The sequence below is a fragment of the Cnephaeus nilssonii genome, assembly GCF_951640355.1.
Source record: "Cnephaeus nilssonii genome assembly, chromosome: 14".
NCBI classification, from domain to species: domain Eukaryota; kingdom Metazoa; phylum Chordata; class Mammalia; order Chiroptera; family Vespertilionidae; genus Cnephaeus; species Cnephaeus nilssonii.
In genome coordinates, this window is record NC_137085.1 from 41,740,659 (window position 1) to 41,764,270 (window position 23,612).

Below are 23,612 nucleotides of genomic sequence, written 5' to 3' on the forward strand. Positions count from 1 at the left end.
AGCCCTGGCTGGGAATATTAGCTAGGCTTCCTGTCTTCTGGAAGTCCTTTTTCCTTTGTTTCAGAATAAAATGTGAATTAAGGTTTACTATGACCACAAACACACATTCATAGAAAAGTTGAGCTGATGGCCAATGCTAGGGCGAAGGCGCACGCTTCCTTTTCTCTGGGGTAGGTAGCAGCTCCTGAGCCTCCCTTTGCAGAGGATACAGTTTAGGTGAAGGAGGTCTGGGGAATCAAGAAAAGTGGGACTTCTAAAATTTGCATTGGGATATGTTTAGTCTTGGGGAAGATTTAAATCTAAAGAAATTTCTTCTATGTATATCTCTTGGGTGTTGAGTGTCATTCAACACAATTCCTTGTCAAATCTTCAAGGCACCATGAAAAAGCCATTCAAGAAATGCAGAAGTACTTATAGGATCAATAGAATATGCCAATATAAGATAAAGAGTTCAAACCCGTGTTGCTTAAGAGTCAACTGTAACTTAAGGAGCAGGCCACACATACACTTAAAGCAAGTCCAACCTACAGGAGAAGACCAGATCTATAATAAAGGAGAGGGAGAGTATAAATCGTTCACTTCAAAAAAGAATCCCTCATTTTACAAAGGGGCTTATCCTAGGACTCCTATAACAAGTTCCCGCCCAGCTGGCATGGCTCAGTGGTTGAGCGTTGACCTATGAACCAGGAGGTCACTGTTCAATTCCCAGTCAGGGCACATGCCCGGGTTGCAGGCTCAGATTCTGTAGGAGGCAGCCAATCAATGATTCTCTCTCATCACCGCTGTTTCTATCCCTCCTTTCCTCTCTGAAATCAATAAAAATATATTTTAAAAAACACACACAAGTTCCCAGAAGATTTAAGATATAATTTGGTATACAAAAATAGTATTGAATGCAATGGTTTTCTTAGGACCAGATCAATTTCATAAAGTTGGGCAAACCCACACTGGAACATGTGCACATCCTGCCTGGTTCAGAGAGGTTTTCTCTCTCCATCTCCAACTCCATCAGTGCAGCAGAAGGACCGCTCACAAGATAAATCAAGATGAACATACCTCTCTGTTTCCTCGATTGATTCCTCAGTGGTTTCTTTGTATTCTGGAACAGTGTCATTCATATCCATGCAGACTTTGCCCACAAATGCCCGCTGCCCAAATTTATCTGTGAGGCACACAGAAAAAAGAACCTAAAGTCATGGTCTTTCCCACACAGTACCTTCTCTTGGCCTTTTAAAAACATGTTTAGATTAAAATCATTATGAAAACATAGGTGAGAATATGAAAGATTATTGATTAAGAACAATAACAACAACAAAACCCCACTAAGTTCTATAAGTAGTAAACATTCTTCCACCCATCACGTCAACCACCCCCTCCCCAACTCCCACTTCTAGACTGGCCAGGTAATAATTGGGTGTTTTTACTTATTACTTAGTTTTTTTTCTTTGCTTATACAGTTTGTCTATATTTTTACTCAAGTCCTAACTATCCTTGTTCCCATTTTATTGCCTGGAAAAGAGAGGGCAGCCTCAGACCTGGTGTAACACTATTCGACCTTGCCACCTTATTTATTCTCTCTTTCTTCTCTTTTTTCCAGGCTCCCAATCTCCCTTCTGTCTTCTACTCTACCACTGTCCTGCGGATTGAGTCCTTCTCTATACTCTCCCTCTGTTCTACAGAAAAAGCAGAAGCGTCTAGTGATAAGGAAAGGGCACTAGAGTTAGACAGAATTGGTTGGATTTGACTGCTTATTCCAAGATAGTGGATCTTATTTGTTTAAGGTCTAAACCTATATGTGTCCAGTGTCCTCCGCTATGTGCAGGGTTAGAAGGCATATACCTCGTAATATATATATATGTAAAGTGCCTGGCACATGCTTAGAAAAGATATTGCCACTATTCTTAACTGTAGCTTTGCCAATATTATTATCTGTAAAATTTTATTTAGTCCTACTAGCAGCTCTCAACACTAAAGAACCTAGTCTAGATAGAGGTTCTAGGAAGTCTATTTCAGCTAGGAAGTTGACATTGGGCAATGTTAATTTTTCTTACAATGTCTCCACCTGTCATAAGAATCTTACAGAAATCTTTCTGCCTTTCTGTTTCCCTGTAATGCATTTTAATAACTGGCCATTAGATTGTTCTTTCTTAAAACAGCGGCTTGATCACATACCTTACCTGGCATCAAACCCTCTTTGATTTTTTGATGCATATTCAAATCTCTCCACAGTCTGAGTCATCCCATTTGCCCAACCCCCTCTCCCACGCACCTCCCAGCCTCCGTGTAATGAAGCCTGTCCTCCAGTTCAGCTACTCTGTTCCATGCTTCCAGTGTCACTGTACACATTCCTGTCTCCATGCCTTTGTTCATGTTGTTTCCCCTGTCTGAAGGACATTTTCTCTTTCCCCATCTTATTTTCCCTTTAGAGCCAAGTGTAAGACTCCCTTCCCTTCCATGAAGTCTTCCCAGATGTTCCAGGTCTGGATTCTGTCTCCTCCAAAAATGGCAATAGTTATTTTCAGCATCATCTTTTAGGCCGTTGACATCAATGACCTCGTCTGCAAGCAGTAGCATCAGCATATCAGCCAACACCATTTACTAGTACCTGCTATGTGCTGGGCACTGTGATGGATACAAGTTTCAGAATCATCGACCTAAATCAAGTTTCCTCTCTCCTTACTAGCTATGTGAGTTGGGCATGTTTTATAGCCTCTCTGAGCATCAGTTTAACCATCTGTAACATGGGGACATAATAACTACTTTGGAAGGCTGTCTGCAACTGAGCTGACATAATCCATGTAGAGTGCTTTGCACAATCCAGGCATCTTAATAAGAGCACTACAGCTTGGTTAGCATGGCTTAGTGGTTGAGCATCGACCTATGAACCAGGAGGTCATGGTTCAATTCCTGGTCAGGAAACATGCCTGGTTTGCAAGCTCGATCCCCAGTGTGGGGTGTGGAGGAGGCAGCCGATCAATGATTCGCTCTCATCACTGATATTTCTCTCCCTCTCCCTCTCCCTCTCCCTTCCTCTCTGAAATCAATAAAAAATATTTTTTTAAAAAGTGCACTACAGCTGTTCCTAAAGTTACTGATAAATGTGTGTAGTTATTAATCAATTAGTCCTATCTAGCTCTTGTGTTCCCAGCAATTTGCACAGTGCCTAAGTCTAACCAACAGCCAAGATACATGTCTGTTGATTATAATAAACTGTTGCCATTACTAGAATTAATAAATCTGCTCCCAAAAGCCCTAAGTTAATACACAAAATTCAGACCTATACACATCATTCTAGAACCAAAAACCATAAGTAAATAATCAAATTACCTAAACAATAAAATACATCCAGGAGCCACAGTAATACAAAGACACCTAATTACTTGCAAGGAATGCAATGCCAAATTTTAGTAATTAAAAGGCAAGATTGCACATAAGTTTAACTCCCTGCCAGACATGGTCTGGCTGGCTTTGCTGGATGTGCCCATAAAGTGTGCCTTCATCTCCTCACCTGTAATTTCCGCAAGGAGCAGGGATGAGTCAGTGTAAATTGTTGTAAAGTAACAAGCTGTGGTTGTTCCATTCTTCAGTGTTCTCCTCTAAAAATACACCACAAAAACCATAAGTTGCATGTGCCAAGAAAGTCACGTGGCATATACAGATGAAAATAGAATTCTAGGTCCCAATTTTAAAATGTTTTTATTTAAAGATATGCCACCTCGATATGAAATACAGTTCAGATAAATGGCAAAGGTACTGATTTTCCAAAAGTGTGAGCTGGAGGAGAACTTGATATTTTTGATTTCCTAGATTCACATAGTTCTGTGTTGCAGAATTCATTAAATAGGATGCTAATTAATTCCTTATCTTTTAGGTTTGGCTGAGCATATGCAAACTTATTGCATCTGGGAGTGAATAAAGGATATTTTTCTGTCTATTACAGGGTAAAATAATTTAGCTAGACTTCTCGTTCAAGCTGGCAGATCGGTCACATGCATCTCTCTCTCTTCCTTAGCGAATTTCCACTAAAATAACAGTAAAAGTGTACAAAATTTATTCACCATCAAGAGGAACATACGAAGAGACACGAACAGAAAAAAACATTTCAACATCTCCTTGGAACACAAAGAATATGGAAGAGAACCTGAAAGCAACTTAGGAAGAGAGAAAGAGAGAGAGAGAGGCATGTGGTTAACAGGGAATTGGCTCCAAGTCCATCTACAGAAGACTAAGCCCTGGCAGGACCCTTCTTCTTCCTGTTGAAATCAGTCAATCACCCCTAACCTGCTCCTTGCAGGAGAGATTTACTCTTTGTAGAAACTGAGTAGTATTTGGAGTATGTAAGCCCCAAAGGACAAGGCAAGGCATAGTCTGAAAGGAAGAGGTTGAAGAGAAAATCTGGCTGATCTCCGGGGGCCCTCAGTCAGCTTGCTAGAATGCCACACGTATTACTACCACCACTCCTGGCAAGACAGAAGGACTCTTCTCTAGCAAAGATGAGTGGCTCTACAAGAAAGATGTCCTCACAATGACATGTGGGGCCCACAATTGAAAAGGCTGTTTACTACTTCTTCTCCTTCTCCTTCTCCTTCTTCTTCTTCTTCCCTTCTTCTTCTTTCCTTCTTCTTCCCTCCTCCTCCTTCTCCTTCTTCTTCTTCTTCTTCTTCTTCTTCTTCTTCTTCTTCTTCTTCTTCTTCTTCTTCTTCTTCTTCTTCTTCTTCTTTCCTTCTTCTTCTCTCCTCCTTCTCCTTCTCCTTCTCCTTCTCCTTCTCCTTCTCCTTCTCCTTCTCCTTCTCCTTCTCCTTCTCCTTCTCCTTCTCCTTCTCCTTCTCCTTCTCCTTCTCCTTCTCCTTCTCCTTCTCCTTCTCCTTCTTCTTCTTCTTCTTCTTCTTCTTCTTCTTCTTCTAATAAATCTTTATTGTTCAGTTGATTATTACAGGTGTTCCTCTCCCTCCACCCCCCATAGCTCCCCTCCACCTGATTCCCCGCCCCACCCCATACCCTTACCCCCCAGCCACTGTCTTCATCCATAGGTATAAGATTTTTGTCCAATCTTTTCCTGCACCCCTCAGACCCCCTACCCCCTGAGAATTGTCTGTCGCCTCCCTTTCTATGTCCCTGAGTCTATTATATTCACCAGTCCATTCTGTTCTTCAGATTTTTTTATTCACTTGATTTTTAGATTCACTTGTTGGTAGGTATGTATTTGATGTCTTTTTGTTGTTCATAATTTTTACCTTTACCTTTTTTTTGTCTTCTTCCTCTTCTTCTTTTTTTTTAAATATATTTTATTGATTTTTTACAGAGAGGAAGGGAGAGGGACAGAGAGCTAGAAACATCAATGAGAGAGAAACATCGACCAGCTGCCTCCTGCACAACCCCTACCGGGGATGTGCCCACAACCAATGTACATGCCCTTGACCGGAATCGAACCTGGGACCTTTCAGTCCACAGACCGACGCTCTAACCACTGAGCCAAACTGGTTTCGGCATCTTCTTCCTCTTCTTAAAGAATACCCTTCAGCATTTCATGTAATCCTGGTTTGGTGGTGATGAATTCCTTTAGCTTTTCCTTGTCTGTGAAGCTCTTCCTCTGACCTTCAATTCTGAATGATAACTTTGCTGGGTAGAGAAATCTTGGTTGTAGGTTCTTGCTGTTCATCACTTTGAATATTTCTTGCCACTCCCATCTGGCCTGCATAGTTTCTGTTGAGAAATCAGCTGACAGTCATATGGGTACTCCCTTGTAGGTAACTAACTGTTTTTCTCTTGCTGCTTTCAAGATTCTCTGTCTTTTGCCCTTGGCATTTTAATTATGATGTGTCTTGGTGTGGTCCTCTTTGGATTCCTCTTGTTTGGGGTTCTGTGTGCTTCCTGGACTTGTAAGTCTATTTCTTTCACCAGGTGGGGGAAGTTTTCTGTCATTATTTCTTCAAATAGGTTTTCAGTATCTTGCTCTCTCTCTTCTTCTGGCACCCCAAAAATTCGGATGTTGGTACGCTTAAAGCCGTCCCAGAGGCTCCTTACGCTATCCTCACACTTTTGGATTCTTCTTACTTTCCGCCTCTCTGGTTGGGTGTTTTTTGCTTCCTCATGTTCCAGATCTTTGGTTTGACTCTTGGGGTGCGGTGATCTATAGTTGAGTTTCTGTATATTCTTTATTTCAGACAGTGTATGCATAATTTCTGACTGGTCCTTTTCCATTTTTTTGGTATTCTCATTAAGGTCCTTGAAGGTCTCTTCAAGTTTATCAGCGGTTTTTAGAAGATTCTTGAGTAACCTTATAAATATGGTTCTGAACACTGTGTCGTCCATAAGTTTACTTTCCTCCATCTCTTCTATTCGTGACCTGCTTTGGTGTCTCCACATTTTGGCTGCCTCCCTGTGTTGATGGAGTGGCTTTGTGTGGTCAGTGACCTATAGGGGCCGGTAGCTCAGCTTCCCCAATCTCCGTAGGTGGTCGCTCTTGGTACCCCCCTTTGTGGGCTGAGTGCAAAGTCTTGGTGTTGTTAAGCCTTGATTGCTGTTGGTACACTGGGAGGATTTGACCTCCAGGCCAATTGGCTGTGAGGATCAGCTGTGTCTACGCCAGGAGACAGCCTTATTCTACTAGACTTGTAAAATTGTAAAAGCCTCTGTGCTCAGCTTGGATGGGGCGAAGTTTCAGGGTGGAGCCTACAGCCTTGGCTTCCCATTAGCCCCGCCCTATGAGGTTCCTGGGTCTCAGTGTCCCTCAGTGTCCCTCTGTACTCCCTGCAAGCACCTCTGAGAGAAAGGTGCCCTGGAGTTTCGCCTGCTGCCAAACAGTCTAGTCTCTCCTCCAATGAATCTGGATTCCCAGATTCTCGCCCGGAACTGGGTTTCAGTGTAGTCGGAACTGGGGCTCAGCACAGTCTGGAGCTTTTGTCTCCTTCCCGCTAGGGCAATTCAGCGGCACAGTCAACAGTCCATCCTCTGCGCACATTCACGTGCGCGCCTCCGGAGCTCTGCCTTTCGCCGCTCCCCTGAGTTTCCGCCTTACAGCCCAGATTCCCCCAGTATGAGCCTGGCTTCCCAGGGTCTCGCCCGGAACTGGGGTTCAGTGCAGTCGGAGCTGGGGTTCAGCGCAATCTGGAGCTTTTATCTCCTTCTCGCTAGAGAACGCCGGCCAGGCACTCAGCTGCCCTGTCCTCTCTGGCTCCGTCCTCCCCGCACGCACGTGCGCCCGTGTCTCCACCCGTGTCTCAGTACCTCAGGCTTTTACAGCTCCTCTGATTTTACTTGTGGTTTTCTCTTTCCTTCTAGTTGTGGGCGTTTCAGTCAGCCAGCTTTCCTGTGGTTCTGGATGATGTCCGTTTTGACTTTTAGTTGTATTTTTGAAATTGTTGTATGAGGCTGCAGGTTAGGTGTTTACCTATGCTGCCATCTTGGTTTCTCCAAAGGCTGTTTACTTCTTTCACTGTTCATCTTAAACTGAAGTTCACTAGTCAACAAGAGCTACCTCCACCCAGACCTTCCGATCGACATGTTAGGGCATCACACTTAAATGTGAATGTATGGCCCAGCTGGTGTGGCTCAGTGGTTGAGTGGCAACTTATGAACCAGGAGTTCATGGTCCAATTCCCATTCAGGGCACATGCCCAGGTTGTGGGCTCCATCCCCAGGAGGAGCTTGCAGGAGGCAGCCAATAATGATTCTCTCTCATCATGATGTTTCTATCTCCCTCTCCCTTCCTCTCTGAAATCAATAAAAAAATATATCTATCCTACCTAATAAAATAGTAATATGCAAATTGACCACACCTTCCCTATGCCCAAGCCACGCCCACCAGCCCAAGCCATGCCCACCAGCCAATCAGGGCGAGTATGCAAATTACCCAACAAAGATGGCAGTTAATTTGCATACGCTGAGGGAGGGAGGAGTGAAGACTGAAGACAACTTAGAAGGAAGAGGGAGGAAAAGTGGAAAGCGAAGTGGCTGCCAGAGGGAAAGCCTGGGCGGGGCGGAGCGGGGCGGGTGGTAGTGGCGCGAGGGTGCAGGCGCGGTGACCTCAACGGCGGCCGCTTGCAGGATTCTTCCTGCAAATGGGCTACTAGTATATATATAAAAGGCTAAGCGACCATCGCATCTGAAACAACTGAACAGACGACCAAACAGGCTGTGTGGGTTAGTGAGGGGCGACCAAACGACTGAGCAGCAGGCTGCGTGGGGCAACCAGGCTGGCAGAGGGGGCAGTTGGGGGTAACCAGACCGGTGGGGAGAGGGCGGGCAGTGAGGGGCAAGCAGGCTGGCAGAGGGGGGACAGTGAGGGGCGACCAAATTGGCGGGGTGGGGGGCAGTCGGGGGTGACCATGCCGGCAAGGGATGCAGTAACCAGTGACCAGGACAGCAGGGGGGCACTAAGGGGTGACCAGGCCGGTGGGGGGGCACTAAGGGGCGACTACGCCTGCAGGGGGGGAAGTTGGGGGTGCCCAGGACAGCAGGGGGGCAGTTAGTTGCGATCAGGAAGGCAGGCAGGTGAGCAGTTAGGAGCCAGTGGTCCTGGATTGTGAGGGGGATGTCCGACTGCCGGTTTAGATCGGGCCTAAACCGGCAGTCAGACATCCCCCGAGGGGTCCCGGATTAGAAAGGGTGCAGGCTGGGCTGAGGAGACACCCCCCCCCCCAATGCACGAATTCATGCACCGGGCCTCTAGTTTAAAAATAAATAAATAAGTAAATAGATAGATAGATAAATAAATGTGAATGTATGTTCAAAGTTTAACAGACTCTGGAGGAGAGCTGCTATGAAAAGGAGAAAGTCTGGAAAAAATAATGGAGGAAACAGAGTCAGAAGGAAGCTTGACTAAAAACAAACAAACAAACAAAACTATGATTACGTTCTGAAAGAATTAAAGAAGATAATTGCATCTACAAGACAAGAACAGAATGCTATGAAAATCAAAGAATAAGAGCTCTCCAAAAGTAAACATTTTATAAGTGAAATTTGGAAGTCAATAGAAGGGTTGTAGGGTAAATTAAAAGAAAACTCCTCAGGAAAAAAAACATTTTGAACTTAAATAATAAAGAAGAACATACCCTATATCTCAAACAGCAGTCTCTATTCTGAGTCAGCCAAATGTTGAAGAAAGCAAATGAGAGCCCAGTGACATCGTCCCAAAGGTCAAGAGAATTTGAAGAGCTGGATTTTTTTTTATGTCAATCTTTTCAAATTTTAAGACAGTTTGCATATGAATAAAATACATCTGGCTGCTAATAGAGGATGATTAGAGCCCGTCAGCTAAAGATGAGGATGAGCCCGCTATCAGAATCACAAGTCCAGGGGAAGAGCTAGTACCAGAGACATCGTATTCAACCTCCAGCAACTCTGAAAGTGTCTGGATTCAGTGCACTCAGTAAATATTTACTGAATGAACACCCGAGGAAGCTGAATTACTAAGCAACAAGAGACATAAAATCAGTTTCCTATATAATAAAAGGCTGTGAGTTTGACCAGGAGTTTGACCAGGGGGCAGGGTTGGCCAGCCAACCTCCCACGTCCCCTCCCCCTGGCAGTGCACAAATTTGTGCACCAGGCCACTAGTTCTTAGATAAATAGAACAGGACATTGTGTCCTTGCAAGAGGACAGGCTATAATAACAGCAGAGTGAATGAATGACTTACAAAATTAGACCACATGTTCTTTAAGAATGTAACACAAAAGCATTTACAGAAGTTTTAACATTTTTTCTGATAGGAGTTACCAAAACAAAGAGTAGATTGCAGGGAAGAATATACTCAGAGAGAAAGAGAGAGAAATAAATTTCCCAAATTAGAAGAAAGCAGATCTCACATTGAATAAACTACGTATGAAAGATAATGAACTGAAAAAAAAAATCTATAAGTGAAATTTCAGAACATTCTGAAGGCCAGCAAATTAGCCAGAATAGAAAGATAATCAGATTGACATCAGCGCATTAGATGCTGATGGGAAAATCACTTCAAGTAGAATTCTCTCTACAGCAAAAGTGCATCATCATTAAAGAGTCAGAAGAAAGTAAAACCATTTTTGGTAATTCAAGAATTTGGAATGTTTATCAACCACTTTATTGAAAATGGATTCCAAGAAAATAAAAAAATGAATCCAAGAGAAAGACAGGGGATCCAAATAGCAAAAAAAAAAGAAGTAAAGTTCATTTTTAAATTAAGTGCTGATGTTGAAAAATAATAAACTGGAATTAAATTAAAATAAAATTTAAAATAGCAAATTTAAAAGTTAAAACTTATTTTAAATTAAGTGCACATGGTAAAAAAATAAACTGGAACAAAAATCTCAGGTGATATATCACAGAACATGGTGAGGAGGGTATAACATGAAGAAGAGAAGGGTATGTAAGATTCTTGCCTTATATAGAGGAAAATGCTAGAAGACTTATTTAACATTTTTAACAACTTAGTCTAACAGAGATGTAAAAAATGTCAGGTCAATAGAGAAAACACAATCTTGAAAAAAATGTACAGATAACTATAAAAATTAACCTTTTGTTGGGTCATAAAAAAACAATGAATCACTTTTCAAGAAAAATAATCATGCAAATTATATTCGCTAACCAGAGTAACGTGAAACTCAAAATTAAAACAGAAGTATTAGCAAACATTTTCTAAATTCTCAAAATTTTAATCACTTTTCTAAAATCTGGACTTGAAGATGGAATCAAAGTGGAAAATTTCAGTTATTTAGCAATAAGGACAATGGAAATATTACCTATGGATGTAAAAAAAAAAACAACCAATAAAAATACACACAACTCTATGGTGCAAAACTCTGTGGTCTTGATTGCCAATTTGTTGAAGTATAGATCTAGAACCTTTTTCTGAAGGAGAAAATAAAAAAACAAAAATGTCTCGATTCTATTCAAGGGTACTGCCTTAGCACCCCTATCCATTGCCATGGGCAGTCTTCCGCCTAAGGACAGGCTCCAGTTAACAAATCTGAACTTTCTTAGCCATAACCTTGGCTCATGCAATTCTCAAAGTGTGCAGGCCTGCTCATAATCAGAAATATTGGATGTGTGAACTGCAAATACCTGTTGAGAATAATACCTATCTTGTACTCACTGGCATCAAATTCTTACTCAAATCTCTGATTTAAGAAATAAGTCTATGGCCATACCACCCTGAACATGCCGAATCTTGTCTGATTTAAGAAATAAAATTTATGGAGTATGGCCTGGAGAGAGTATCTAAAACTACATGTTCTAGATACTCCCTCCAAACATAAAAGATGTACATATCTGGATTTTTTTGATACTATAGTACCTTGACAGTATATATTTTGACACCAGAGCATGTAACTATATTGGAATATTTCTCTTAAATTTCAGTATGATAAATAGATATGCTTTACCTTAACAACTTTTTTTAAAAAATCATACAGTGTAAAATTCAAAATTGATTTTTCTATCTGGGTTACCTAGACATTTAAAGCCCAATTTGTAACAAACTCTAACAAATGCATGGATCCCCATGGCATACATTTACCTCTTGGTTTTATTTTATTTTTCCTCTCCCCTATTTTCCTTTGCCATGCTTTTGTGACTCATTTTCTTCTGTTGGATACTATGCAATTTTAAGATATCTCAAACCCTTTTTAGAACAATGCAAGGTATAAATAATTTTTGAAAATAAAAAGCTTTGGTGTGGTTAACACAATTCATTAACACAATGCAGCTCCATACACAGCTTTAGTCCTCAGTTTTTTCTGGTGTCATGAGGATGCATGCTAAATATGAAAACCCACAATTTCACTGAATTTATAATGAAGTGAGGCAGGTGTATAAATGATAGCACTTGCTTTATTCTTCAAAGCTTGAGTGACACAAAACCAGGAAACTGGCAGGATAACTGGGTAGTATATAAGGCTTACAATATTGCCATCATCACATAGCCATCAGGAGAAAACCCAGCAAAAATGCAGGATTATTCAGACTATGTGTACTGAATGATAAGAGGCAGTGGTCAGATAAGGAGGTATTTTCAGCTTTAATTCTCAACTGCAGAAGCTGTTTCTGGCTGCTAAGTGGGTTGGGCATAGGGTTGGGGTAGAAAGATGGGAAACGATTTTCTTGAGAGAGTGAAAGAAAGGATATTTTTGGAGTCTTCAACATACAGTTGAGTCGGCACACACTACAGCCACTGTTCAATGACTGAACTAGCCCCATAGTTCCCTCTAGTGGTGTTAATGCTCATCACAATCCCATATGCCCAGAAAAGGGACCATCCTATTTTCCCTCCTTGCAAAGTTACCAAAATAGCATGACGCCCTTCTAACTGCAGTTTAAATTTTTAATTTTTAATTGCCTTGGGTATTTTTTAAAGCAAACACATAGAACGCTTTCCATCTGTCAGGCACTATTCTAAGAACCTTACAAATATTAACTGGCTTAATTATCATAACAATCCGGTGAAACAGATTCATTCTCTCTCTCTCTCTCTCTCTCTCTCTCTCTCTCTCTCTCTCTCTCTCACAGATGGGGAAGATGAGCTGCAGAACTTTCCAAAGGTTACTCAGCTATTCTATAGGGTCCCAGAACAGTATTGTGAGGGAACACACATATGCATTCAACCCAAATTTAGTGGAGTAACACACAAAAAGTAAAAGATGGAGAGTGATGAGAGTCCATCCAATCGGGGAATCTGGGAATCTGAACTCAAGTTCGCTCTTTGCTAGTAACTAGCTGTGTAGATGGTCACAAACTCACTGGGCTGTGAAAGAACTAAAATAAACCTCTGTAGCCCATTCTAGCCTTACCTGCCTGTGTTTTATACTTAAAACATGCTCCCAAGAAAAGGATGTTTCCACAGGTGACCAAACATCATACCCCGGCACTCACAAGCAGGATACTTACGACGACTCTGGTATATACTTCTTCAGCAAAGTCCAAGTTCTGGAACTTGAGTTCTGTAGGAAACGTGTACTTGGTCAGCCACTGCAGAAGCGGCAGGTCTACGTTACTCCCAGCAAAGGAATACTGAGAGGCATGGATGTGTGTATCAACCAGCCCAGGCATGAAGAACTCACTGGAAATAAAGATGAGAGAAAAAGAATTTAATAGCATCTTTTGTCGTTTTGCATACGTTTAAATCATCTTTTCTCTTGGCCATGATTGAACTGTTCATCCCACATCCATTTAGAGCTGAGGCAAACAGATGACTAAATTCATCGAGTATTTAGAGATCAAGATAGAAAAGCGAAGCTCTGCTAGGAGAGAGCTGGCTCCTATGTTGGAATGACTGGTGTGAGGTTAATCACAGACGATGAAGGGAGGAAGAAGCCGAGTAGAGGGCCATGAACACAGAGGACAGGTGTCAGAGAAACTGCTGGACAGATGGCGAGGTTGCTTTGAAAACATTTGGTAAGTGAATGTTGGGATGGTAATGTAGGGGGAGGAGAGAGAAAGCCACATTTTCTTTTCCATTAGGATAAGCTCAAGCATGTTCTGAAGGTAGCAGAGATAAAAGAAGTAAAGGAGATAATTCAGGGTGCAAAGTCTTCTGAGGCAATGGAAGACCAGCAATTTATTGCATCAGAAATGTGATTTTCATCCAGAAAAGCTAACAATCCTTTTTAGGAAACAGGAAGCATTGTGGAAGACTTAGTAATAGAAGCATTCACATAATCAAGGTCTAGTCCAGGACTTATATTACAGATATTCGTAGGTGCTATAGTGTGGCATGTGAGATTAGAGGTCACAGAGCCCCAAAGGAAGCTCACAGATGCCAAGGTCAATTTTGGACCACCAGTTGGCTAGTGGTCCAACCAGGATTAAAACTCAGTTCTCCACCCCAGACCTTACTTACAGCTAAATCATAGCCATCAAAAGTCAAGCTGCAGGCAAAGCAGAGATGGGACTTTGAAGGGAAGCAGAAAAAGGTGAAAAGCTCTCCTTTCTTCTTTCCTCTTTTCACTTGACTTAATCACTATCATAATTCCCTTAGAAAATCTCAACTTCCACCAGAAAAGGACATCAATTTCCTATTTCAAACCTGTAGTGCAGGCCAGGCTGTCTCAGAACCGAAGGAAAAAGAACAATGTGTGCCCTACATATGCTTATTGAAACATCCACCTGTCTTCTAACCAAGTGGAAAACCTTAATAAAAGCTTTAGAATTAACACATACGACTGACTGTCTATAAAGGCCTGAGTTACTCCATCTCTTTGAACAACATTGTTAACCTGCTCTGGGAGCACAGGGCTGTTTGAAAACCACTCTTTTCTTGCACACAAAAAATACAAGGATATGAAACCAACAACATCCTGTCTTTATTTAAAATTTTGGCGTTTTGTTTATCATGGACTTTTTTGCATTAATTTTGATTTTTTTTTTAATATTGCATTAAACTGTTATTTATGTTGATTATTGAGTTTTTGCCTACCCCACCCCCCCATAAATTCTGTGCCTCAGGTTAAGTGCCTCACTCGTCTCACCCTAATCTTGGCCCTGCCAACCTCTATGGTCCGTGGCCACAATCTGCACCACTCCTACCAAGGCGCTGCTCAGAGTTGCAATTTTCATTTTAAAAAACACACACGTTGTCCTGAGATAGACCTGTAGATACACGGAATCTATGAAACAGAAGATCAGAGACAGCATCTTCTGTGGTATTTTAATACTGACTTAAAGAAATTCAAACGCATATATCTTACGTGTTTAATATGTAAATCACTTTGCATTTTATATATGATTTTTCTTCAAAGACTTCAGTCTTCCACCAAACTTTAACTTTTTTTCTTACCTTATCTCTTGTTGGTGTTTTGTGCTTAAAGGTTCCTTTGCATCTTCATTTATTTTTATGAATTTAATTCCAAAAGCAGCCTCATAAGGAGGGACAAAAAATGTGATGACTCACAAATGTGTTCGCCCCCTCCCCATCTTCCAATCACTTCACCATCCTCTCACCCCCTCCCAGCCTCCATCTTACCCACTCCCAAGCCTTCTTCTAACCTCTCATTCCCAAGGCATGCAAGCCCTGTTCCTCAACATTTATTCTCATGAAAATCTAGCAACAGGAAGCAGATGGTAACAGTAGAAGTCACTGGAATTATCTCCATGCTCACTGGACTCATCTCTATGCCCATTGCCTGCAAGCATGCAGGCCAACAGAGAGGCAGCAGAGAGAGGGAAGAAGGTAGGAGATGTGAGTATGAATGCAAATGTAACAAAACGTTATGGCCAGTTACCTCCGTCTCTCTGGACCAGGGGTCCTCAAACTTTTTAAACAGGGGGCCAGTTCACTGTCCCTCAGACCGTTGGAGGGCCGGACTATAGTTTTAAAAAAACTATGAACAAATTCCTATGCACACTGCACATATCTTATTTTGAAGTAAAAAAACAAAACGGCAAAAACACCCGCGTGTGGCCCGCAGCCATAGTTTGAGGATGCCTGCGGACTGTGGTCAGCCCCTCTGCCTTAAAGCCTTAGGGGTAACACAATCCACAGATTTGCTGCAGGGGACACTGTGACCTAGAACAAGCCTTTTGCTAACAGCCTAGGAATTGAGCTCAGAGAAAGGAAGTGGCTTGCATTACAGTAAACAGCCACAAGCTGTAGCATGAGGATTCACGCCATGTGTTCTAATTCCTACTTCAGTGTTCTTCTCATTACATTACTCTAAAGTCACTTCCCAAGTTAAGATGTTTTTAGAATGAAAATGATTTTGATTGACTTGGGAACTTTCACTGACGTTGGAAATATATGTGGCCTGAAACAAGATTAAATCGTTGAGTTAAAAAAGAAAAAGTATCTCCATTTCCATAAAACAAATCAAGTAGGCTATGTAGAATGTGGGCAATCACAAGAAACACGTTTTGAACACATTACTTAAAACTACTAAAAATAATTGGAATATGAAATCGTAGCTCAAATGCATTTTCAGAGCTAGGCCTTACCTAACCATGCTGTCAGAGTTATTGCTCCCCAAATCTCCCTTCTATCCTCCCAACAATGATCTCTATCATGCTCTTTCTCTATTTCCTTTACAGAAGGTTCACAAGCTAGCACTGCCATGCCTCCGTATCTGTGCACTTGTTTATGTTCTGTGTTCCCCAGGGGCTGTAAAGGGCTGTAAACCCTGCAAGGACAAAGACTTTATAGACCATTTTCACCTTTGAATCCCAGTTCTTGCACATACTAAGCTCAACAAATATGTGCCAACGAAGTAAATGAAAGATGGCAGCCTCTAGTAGTCAAAGCTTCTGTCCCTGTTCTCTATTTACCTCCCCTTCCCACCTCAACCTTAAAAAAATAAAAAAGCCTCTTTGTCGCTCAAGGCAGTTTTCTTATCATTTGAGATGAGTTAATGGCATCCACAAAAGGGAAGAAGTTGGCTATGACTCACTGTTGGCTCAGTTCTCTTATCTCACACGGCTTGAAGCCCCATTCTTTGGCCAGCTTTTCTTGTTGAGATGCTTCTTCTAAAAACACTATCTTTAAAAGAAAGAAAGGAAAGAATTACAAATTAATGAAACATCATTTGTCACTACTAAATATCTAAATCTTTTTAAAAGAGACTACACTATAGCTGCGTTAATTTTAAAAGGTAGTTGATACCAAATGGGCTTGAGTTTAGAGGCAAAACGGCAGGTGTTTGCCTTTGTTTGCCCAAAGAAGTAAATTGCATGATATTTCTTCTTCTCTACCATTCTACAGATATAAGTATGGCTTCAAAATTCTAATTTGGAGATACAGGGTATGAAAAATGGCTAATTGGGCCCTGTTGGTTGAGTGCCCCCCAATGCACCAAAGGTGGCTGGTTCAATTCCTGGTCAGGACACATAGTCAGGTTGTGAGCTTGATCCCAATTGTAGGCAACAGATCGATGTCTCTCCCTCACATTGATGTTTCTCTCTCTCTCTCTCTCTCTCTCTCTCTCTCTCTCTCTCTCTCTCTCTCTCTCTCTCTTTCTCTCTCTTTTCCTGTCCCTTCCTCTCTAAAATCAATAACAATTTTAAAAAAATAGTGAATTGATATTTTTTTCTTTCCCAGCCCTGAAAGTGATTACAGAAAACAATTGTTTATAGAAGGTATACCTCATTACAGATGGCTGAAAGATTTTTGTTATGATATTGTGGGAAACTAAAGTCTAGAGTACCCTAGTAGTGTATCATTGGGCAATTTATTAACACTGAATATAACTGCTCATAATTGCCTGACAATTGCGTCTTAGCATGAACTATGTTGTTCTGATACTAGATGTCTGCTATGTTCTTCTAGTACTGTATTTGAGACACAAAAAGAATGATCTTTCGTGTTACACTTATGAGGTCTGAAGCCCATGGGCCACAGCTGGGAAACCTCAATGGATCTCTTAGTTTTGCAAACAGGGGGTAACACCAGCACATACTTCACAAGGCTACTGTGAGGCCTAAATATGAACATTTGAGCAAACAAGTTAGCACATCCTTGGAACATGTTAAATTTTAGAAACATTATACCTATTGTTGATCATTTTTCAAGTATAGTGTAATTGCTTTCTCTATAAAAATGGATTGCAAAGCAAGAAAGGACAAGGGACAATGAAACATATATGCAGGCAATACCCTGTTTCATTTTTAAATGTAATATTGTGAGAAAAAAACATTTCATGGAACATGAAATATTAAAAAAAAACACCCATAGATAAAATGCATCTAGTTAATTAGAAGCAAGGCAATATACTCCAAAAAAATTGTTTATGGAACTGGAAATAAACTTCCGTATTCATTGAAGATATCCTTTTTTAAAAAATTAGAATATTTTTAGAAGAGAAATGAAGATGTAATTCCTACAAATAAGGGAAAGTAATTTGATGATTCAAAAAAATACACTAGAATAAATAAATATCAAAGCAGATACATAATTAATGAAAACAGCTAACAAAGAACAGATAATATCTGTGCTAGGTAAAGAGCCCCAGAGCATGGAAAAGAATGGACCATAAAAACAGAATTTGTTAATATGTCTCAGAACTGATTTACCATTAAAGCAATCAATCAATGATAAAATATTTGTACAACACTATATTCCCACATTTAAAAATATATATGAGATAAATGTTTTTGAGAAAAATATAAATTATCAAAATTTATTCTGGAGTGATAGGAAAACTGAATGTACCAATAGCTTTAGAAAAATCTGAGAAAGTTTTACTAACTCTTTAGGAAATCATATGGTTCAGAACAAATGCATATATAACTTTAAATTTTCTAGCAGCCACACTAAATATGTGAGACAGAACAGGTAAAATTAATTTTAATGATACGTTTTATTAAACAACATAGATGACCATGATAAAAGATTATCATGTCAAATTGAAATCAATATAAAAGTTATTCATTTTATTTGGGGGGTATTCTGGCTTTAAATTCCCAGGTATATTTTGCATTTAAAGTATATTTCAACTGAGTTGCTAAATTTTCATGAGAAATATTTTTATATATTTAGATTTTATATAATTTACAAAAAGTAGAATCACATAAATAGGTTTTTCCAAAAACACTTAAAAGTTTTCTAAAACTGAGATGAGTATCACTTTTTAAATGGAAAATTAAATTAAAAATTAAAATAAGAAATAAAAAAAGTTAGTTCATGGGTCTTACAGTCACATTTCAAGTGCTTAATACACTGCATTGGACAGCATTCATTCAGAGAATTTGTTAGCCAAGTTTTTTCCAGCTAACAAAGAACAGATAATGTCTGTGCTAGGTAAAGAGCCCCAGAGTGTGGAAAAGAATGGACCTCTATTTTTACAAAGCTAGCATAATCCTCATAACAAAATCTGACAAAGCACATGCAACACATACATAAACACATACATACAAAGAGAGAGTGAAAATTACAAGCCAATGCCATTTGTTATTTAATAATATGGGTGCAAAAATAATCTCAATGATATATTGGCAATAAAAAGCAAAAGTATATTAAAATAATAATTCAGCATGTCTGCAACATGTAAGCCTCAATTCTTCTGACCAAGCAAGACACATCTTCTATCAAGGTATAACAGATTTTTAGTAGTTAAGCAAGAACCCAACTCCTTAAAGACTACTGGAATAGCCCTAGCTGGTTTGGCTCTGTGGATAGAGCGTTAGGCTGTGGACTCAAGGTCCCGGGTTTGATTCCAGCCAAGGGTACATGCCCGGAGTTGTGGGCTCGATCCCAAGTAGGGGGCATGCAGGAGGCAGCCAATCAATGATTCTCTCTCATCATTGATGTTTCTCTCTCTCTCTCCCTCTCCCTCTCTCTTTCTATAAAAAAAAAGAAAAGAAAAGAAAGACTGCTGGCACAAACCCACCCACCCTCTTTACTGTTATCTTCAGTTGACACTCAAGCTGGAATTCACCTGCTCCTCGCATATACACCAGGGATCTTCATCTGTATCATCATTTTCATTAAAGTTCTGTGTTCCTTGTCCCTGCCTGAGCTTCCTCCCACCCCTTTCCACTTACTAAAACCCTTCACTGCAACCTCTTGTTACTCCCCCTCCATAAGCACCAAACTCCTCTACCTGTTCCGTATGTGCTCTGAGTTCCTCCCTCCTAGTAGCTGGGGCTCTACCCCAAGGACATGGCTTCCCCTGTGCTTCTCAAATGGCAGGTATTCAGACATCAGGCTCAGGCAATGAGTTTGATGCCTTTGGTACCCTCCACGGCCATTTCCAAACCATTTTTCCTTCAGCTTCTTGTAAACAAAGAAGTCTCCTCTAAGACCTGCCCCTTTCAGCTTTCAGAACATCTGTCCTCTCTTTTTGTTGTTCTCCTTTACCAACCTTTCTCTCTTTGTTCAAATCTGTTGATGCCTGCCTCACACTCTTTCTCTCCACTCCACGCCCTGCTCTTTCTTCCTTCTATCAACCTGGACAAGCCTTTTGAAACCATGGCCAGCTACTTCCATGAATTCATCTTCAGTCATTTGTTCATGAACAAATGAAGTTCATGAACTTCACATGATAACTGCTCTACCTCTAAAACTCCCAAATCACAATTTCTCTTTTACCTATTTGTCATTTCAACTACTCCAACCAATCTTCCATCTTAAAAAGCCCTCCCTTTACCTTCTCCCCTCCACTTTTCCTCAGTTCATCAGCGGTCTTTTTTCACCATTTTCCTTGTCCAGCTTAGATTCTACCATGTATTATTTCCTACTGCTTATGAATTTTAGTTAACATACACCTGGCACAAGTTCAACCCTAAATGAACACAACTCTCCCCTCTTCTGGGTTGCATGCACATGGTAGATGGAATATCCAGTCATCAAGCTCAAATGTGCTACTACCAATGCCTGTGCCTGGCACCTTAAGATATTTCTTTAGCACTGTGGTCTTTACTTTCAATAAAATTTACTGGAGACCTAATTGCTTATCTGCTGACAGATTATTAAAAGTATTTTGATGATAGATTAATATATTATTTTTATCAAATAACTCAGGAGTTCAAAGAATTGAGAGATATTGCTCCTCCCATCACCCATCTACTTGATTTATGTGCAAATAATTCTCAGCACTTTCTTCTGTAAAAATAAAAAATAAGAAAAAATTGATGGTGCTCATATTTCATTCATTCTACAAAGTAACACTCATCTATAGATATATTTATGTGGTTGGAGTAAAAAACAGCCTTTTAATTTCACATTTAACAAATTGCCTTTCAACATGTGTAATATATATTTTAAAACTTCCTTTTGGTCCCAGGAAGTTTTAAACATTTAAATTTACAAGCACAAATTTTATTTTACTGGTTGGTCAATAAAAGACGTTCAAGTGTAAAACTAGATTTCATCAGCACAACCCTGTAAGGAAAGTAGAATAGAATTAGTAATTCAAGAAGAAAAAGGGACTACATAGCATTTTAGATCTTTAAGGAGGAGCTAATTTATGATTCTTAGAAAATAGGTTAAAGTAGATATCAAATCACTATATTTTCATTCCATCAGACACATTAGAAAATAATGTCACAGTGTCCATCAATAGATGAATAAAGAAGTGAAGGGGGCGAGGGAGAGAGAGAGAAACACCAATGTGAGAAAGACACATTGATTGGTTGCCTCCAGCATGCTCCCCGACTGGCAGAGAGCAAACCCGCCCATGACTGGGACTCAAACCTATGACGGTTTGGTGCACTGTCTGATGCTCTAACCACTGAGAAACACTGGCCAGGGATTGAGATTTATTTTTAAGAAACCTCTAAACATGTTTTGGAAAACAAATATGGCAAAACTACAACGTAGCATTGATGTTTTCTCTCTAGGGCAATGGGTCTTTCAACCTGGAGCTTCCTGGGTTTATGTGGCCCTTCCTTCACTTATTCAAGCATTCACCTTTAAGAGTGCCTATTATGGTCATGGTCTTCCTCTTCACAGCCAGAGTCTAGGGGGGCTGGCAAGCACATACAGCAGTCATCAAAAAAACAAATTTCATAAAATCATTAAGTCATAGATGGTGCCAGCTGTCAGAAACCTTTCCATCTGACCCCTTTGGTTTCCAGATGAGGAAATTAAATCCCTTCTGTTAAGCAATGCCTCCAAACGTTCTCTTACTTGAAACTGGGACTATTTAGGATGAGCAATAACGAGAATGTCAAGAATACTAAAGCCAAAAGCAGATGAGTAATGACTATCAGCTAAAGAAAAAAATATCTGCAAGATAGAGGCTTCAAACACCAGATGGCCAATCTGGGCAAGAGGCTTGTTGCTATGGAACAGAGTAAACTGCTCTTCAGGCCATTGTGAAATAGTTCGGTCATCCAACAAAATAAGGTAAGATATATTGCAACCCATTATACAAAATCCACTCTTAGGCACTGTAATGGGAGATAAAATCAGATAAAAATATGTGGTCTCAAGATTTCTGAAGCTTTGGACACAGATGAAAATTGCCATATTAGCTCAATTCACCTCAAACAGATTAATGGAAAAGAAAGGTGAAGTGAGATTGCCTTAAAAAAAAAAAGTCAGCCTATAAAGGTAGAATCCAACAAATTTATGTTACAATGTCACCAAAGGGAAGCATGAGGTACTTAGGTGTTCAGATCCAAGATTCCCAATTCACAGGTAAGGAAATGGATCAGGTAACGTGAATTGGCCAAGGGCACAGAGCAGGCCAGGACTCTCTGCTGGACTTGACCCATCTTCTCAGAGGTTCTTCCACACCTCTATGCCTGCTTCCCTAAAAGTATAAGCCAACCTCTGATGCAGGCTCCTCAGAAGATGCAGGCAAATTGAGACTGCATAATTTGTGGCTTATGCTAGTGTTTCTAGGAAGCATTATTTCAATTTATGATTGTTTGCAACTTGTGATAACTTTCAACAATTTTTTCCTTTAAATTCAGGGCATGATAAAACACTCTTAGAAAAGTACAAATTCTGGCAGCCTTACAAGCCCCACTTTGCTGTAGAAAACATATATTTTTCATAGATAAAACAATAACTTTAGTATTTTTCTGACCTCTATTGAAGACATCACCAATGACTCATTGGCATTTAGTAACTTTTTATTAGAAAAAAATCTATGGTATTGAATTTAAATTACAAGTATTGATGTCAACTCATGGCTTTTAATTTATGTAGATCAATTATACATACATATATGAACCAGGAGGTCTCAGTTTGATTTTCCATCAGAGCACATGCCAGGTTACAGGCTCAATCCCCAGTGGGGGCTTGCAGGAGGTAGCTGATTGATGATCTCATGTTTCTAGCCCTTTTTCCCTCTCCCTTCCTCTCCCTGAAATCAATAAAAACTTATTTTTTTAAATGAGCATTTGGCATCATTTAATAAATTTTTCATGTGAATGCCCTGAGAAGAACACAATCATTTTTGTGATATTCAGGCCAAAAAAAAAAAATGCATAAACTACATCTAATCATGAGAAAACACAAGGCAAACCCAAATTGAGAGACATTATTTTTTTAAATTAATCTTTATTGTTGAGATTATCACAGATGTTTCTCTTTTTTCCTCCCATAGCTCCCCTCCACCCGGTTCCCACCCCACTCCAGGCCTTCGCCACCCTATTGTCTGTGTCCATAGGTAACGCATACATGCATATAAGATCTTGGTCTAATCTATTCCCGCACCCCCACACACCCTCTTCCCTCTGAGAATCATCAGTCTGTTCCATTTCCATGCCCCTGATTCTACTGCTATGCAAAGAGAGAACTGCTTTGTCATGTCCTTTCAGGCTTAGATTGGGATAAAGAACTAGTTACTGATTTTCAGTTGTGGAGGGATGTACTGAATTGAAATGTTTTACAGGAAGGTGACTAAGATGTGGGAAAATCCTGAAATCAAAACTTCAGAGGAGTTTCTGAGTAGAACTGACATTATTTTGTCTAAAGAAGAAAGAAGTCAAGATTACCACAGTTGCAAATAATGGAAAAGTCATCACCTAAAAGTGCCATTCTAGAGCAGTGGAACTAGCTTCTATAATGGAATACTCAGCAATAGGATTTTCAATTTCATGAATAAAAGAGCTTCTAACAATTGATATAAATGGAATTCAGTGACTCACAACATAGTGAGCGCCTCATAGTTGGAAGTGCCAGGCAGAGGCTGACTGGCCATCTGTCAGGGATGTAGTAAAATTAATTCCTATTCAGGGTGAAGGGGAGGCTCCATCCACA

At 40.2% G+C, this 23,612-nt stretch overlaps 1 protein-coding gene across 1 annotated transcript in view; it reads right to left on the reverse strand.

Moving 5' to 3' along the window:
• GDA (guanine deaminase) overlaps window positions 1–23,612 on the reverse strand; it is a 66,930-nt gene that overhangs the window by 26,153 nt on the left and 17,165 nt on the right. Inside the window, exons 2-5 of the mRNA XM_079789890.1 lie at window positions 16,354–16,442; window positions 12,863–13,034; window positions 3,509–3,596; window positions 1,057–1,162 (exon numbers count right to left, since the gene is read on the reverse strand). Of these exons, the coding sequence (XP_079646016.1) occupies window positions 1,057–1,162; window positions 3,509–3,596; window positions 12,863–13,034; window positions 16,354–16,442 (455 nt within the window). The remainder of the gene's footprint in view (window positions 1–1,056; window positions 1,163–3,508; window positions 3,597–12,862; window positions 13,035–16,353; window positions 16,443–23,612) is intronic.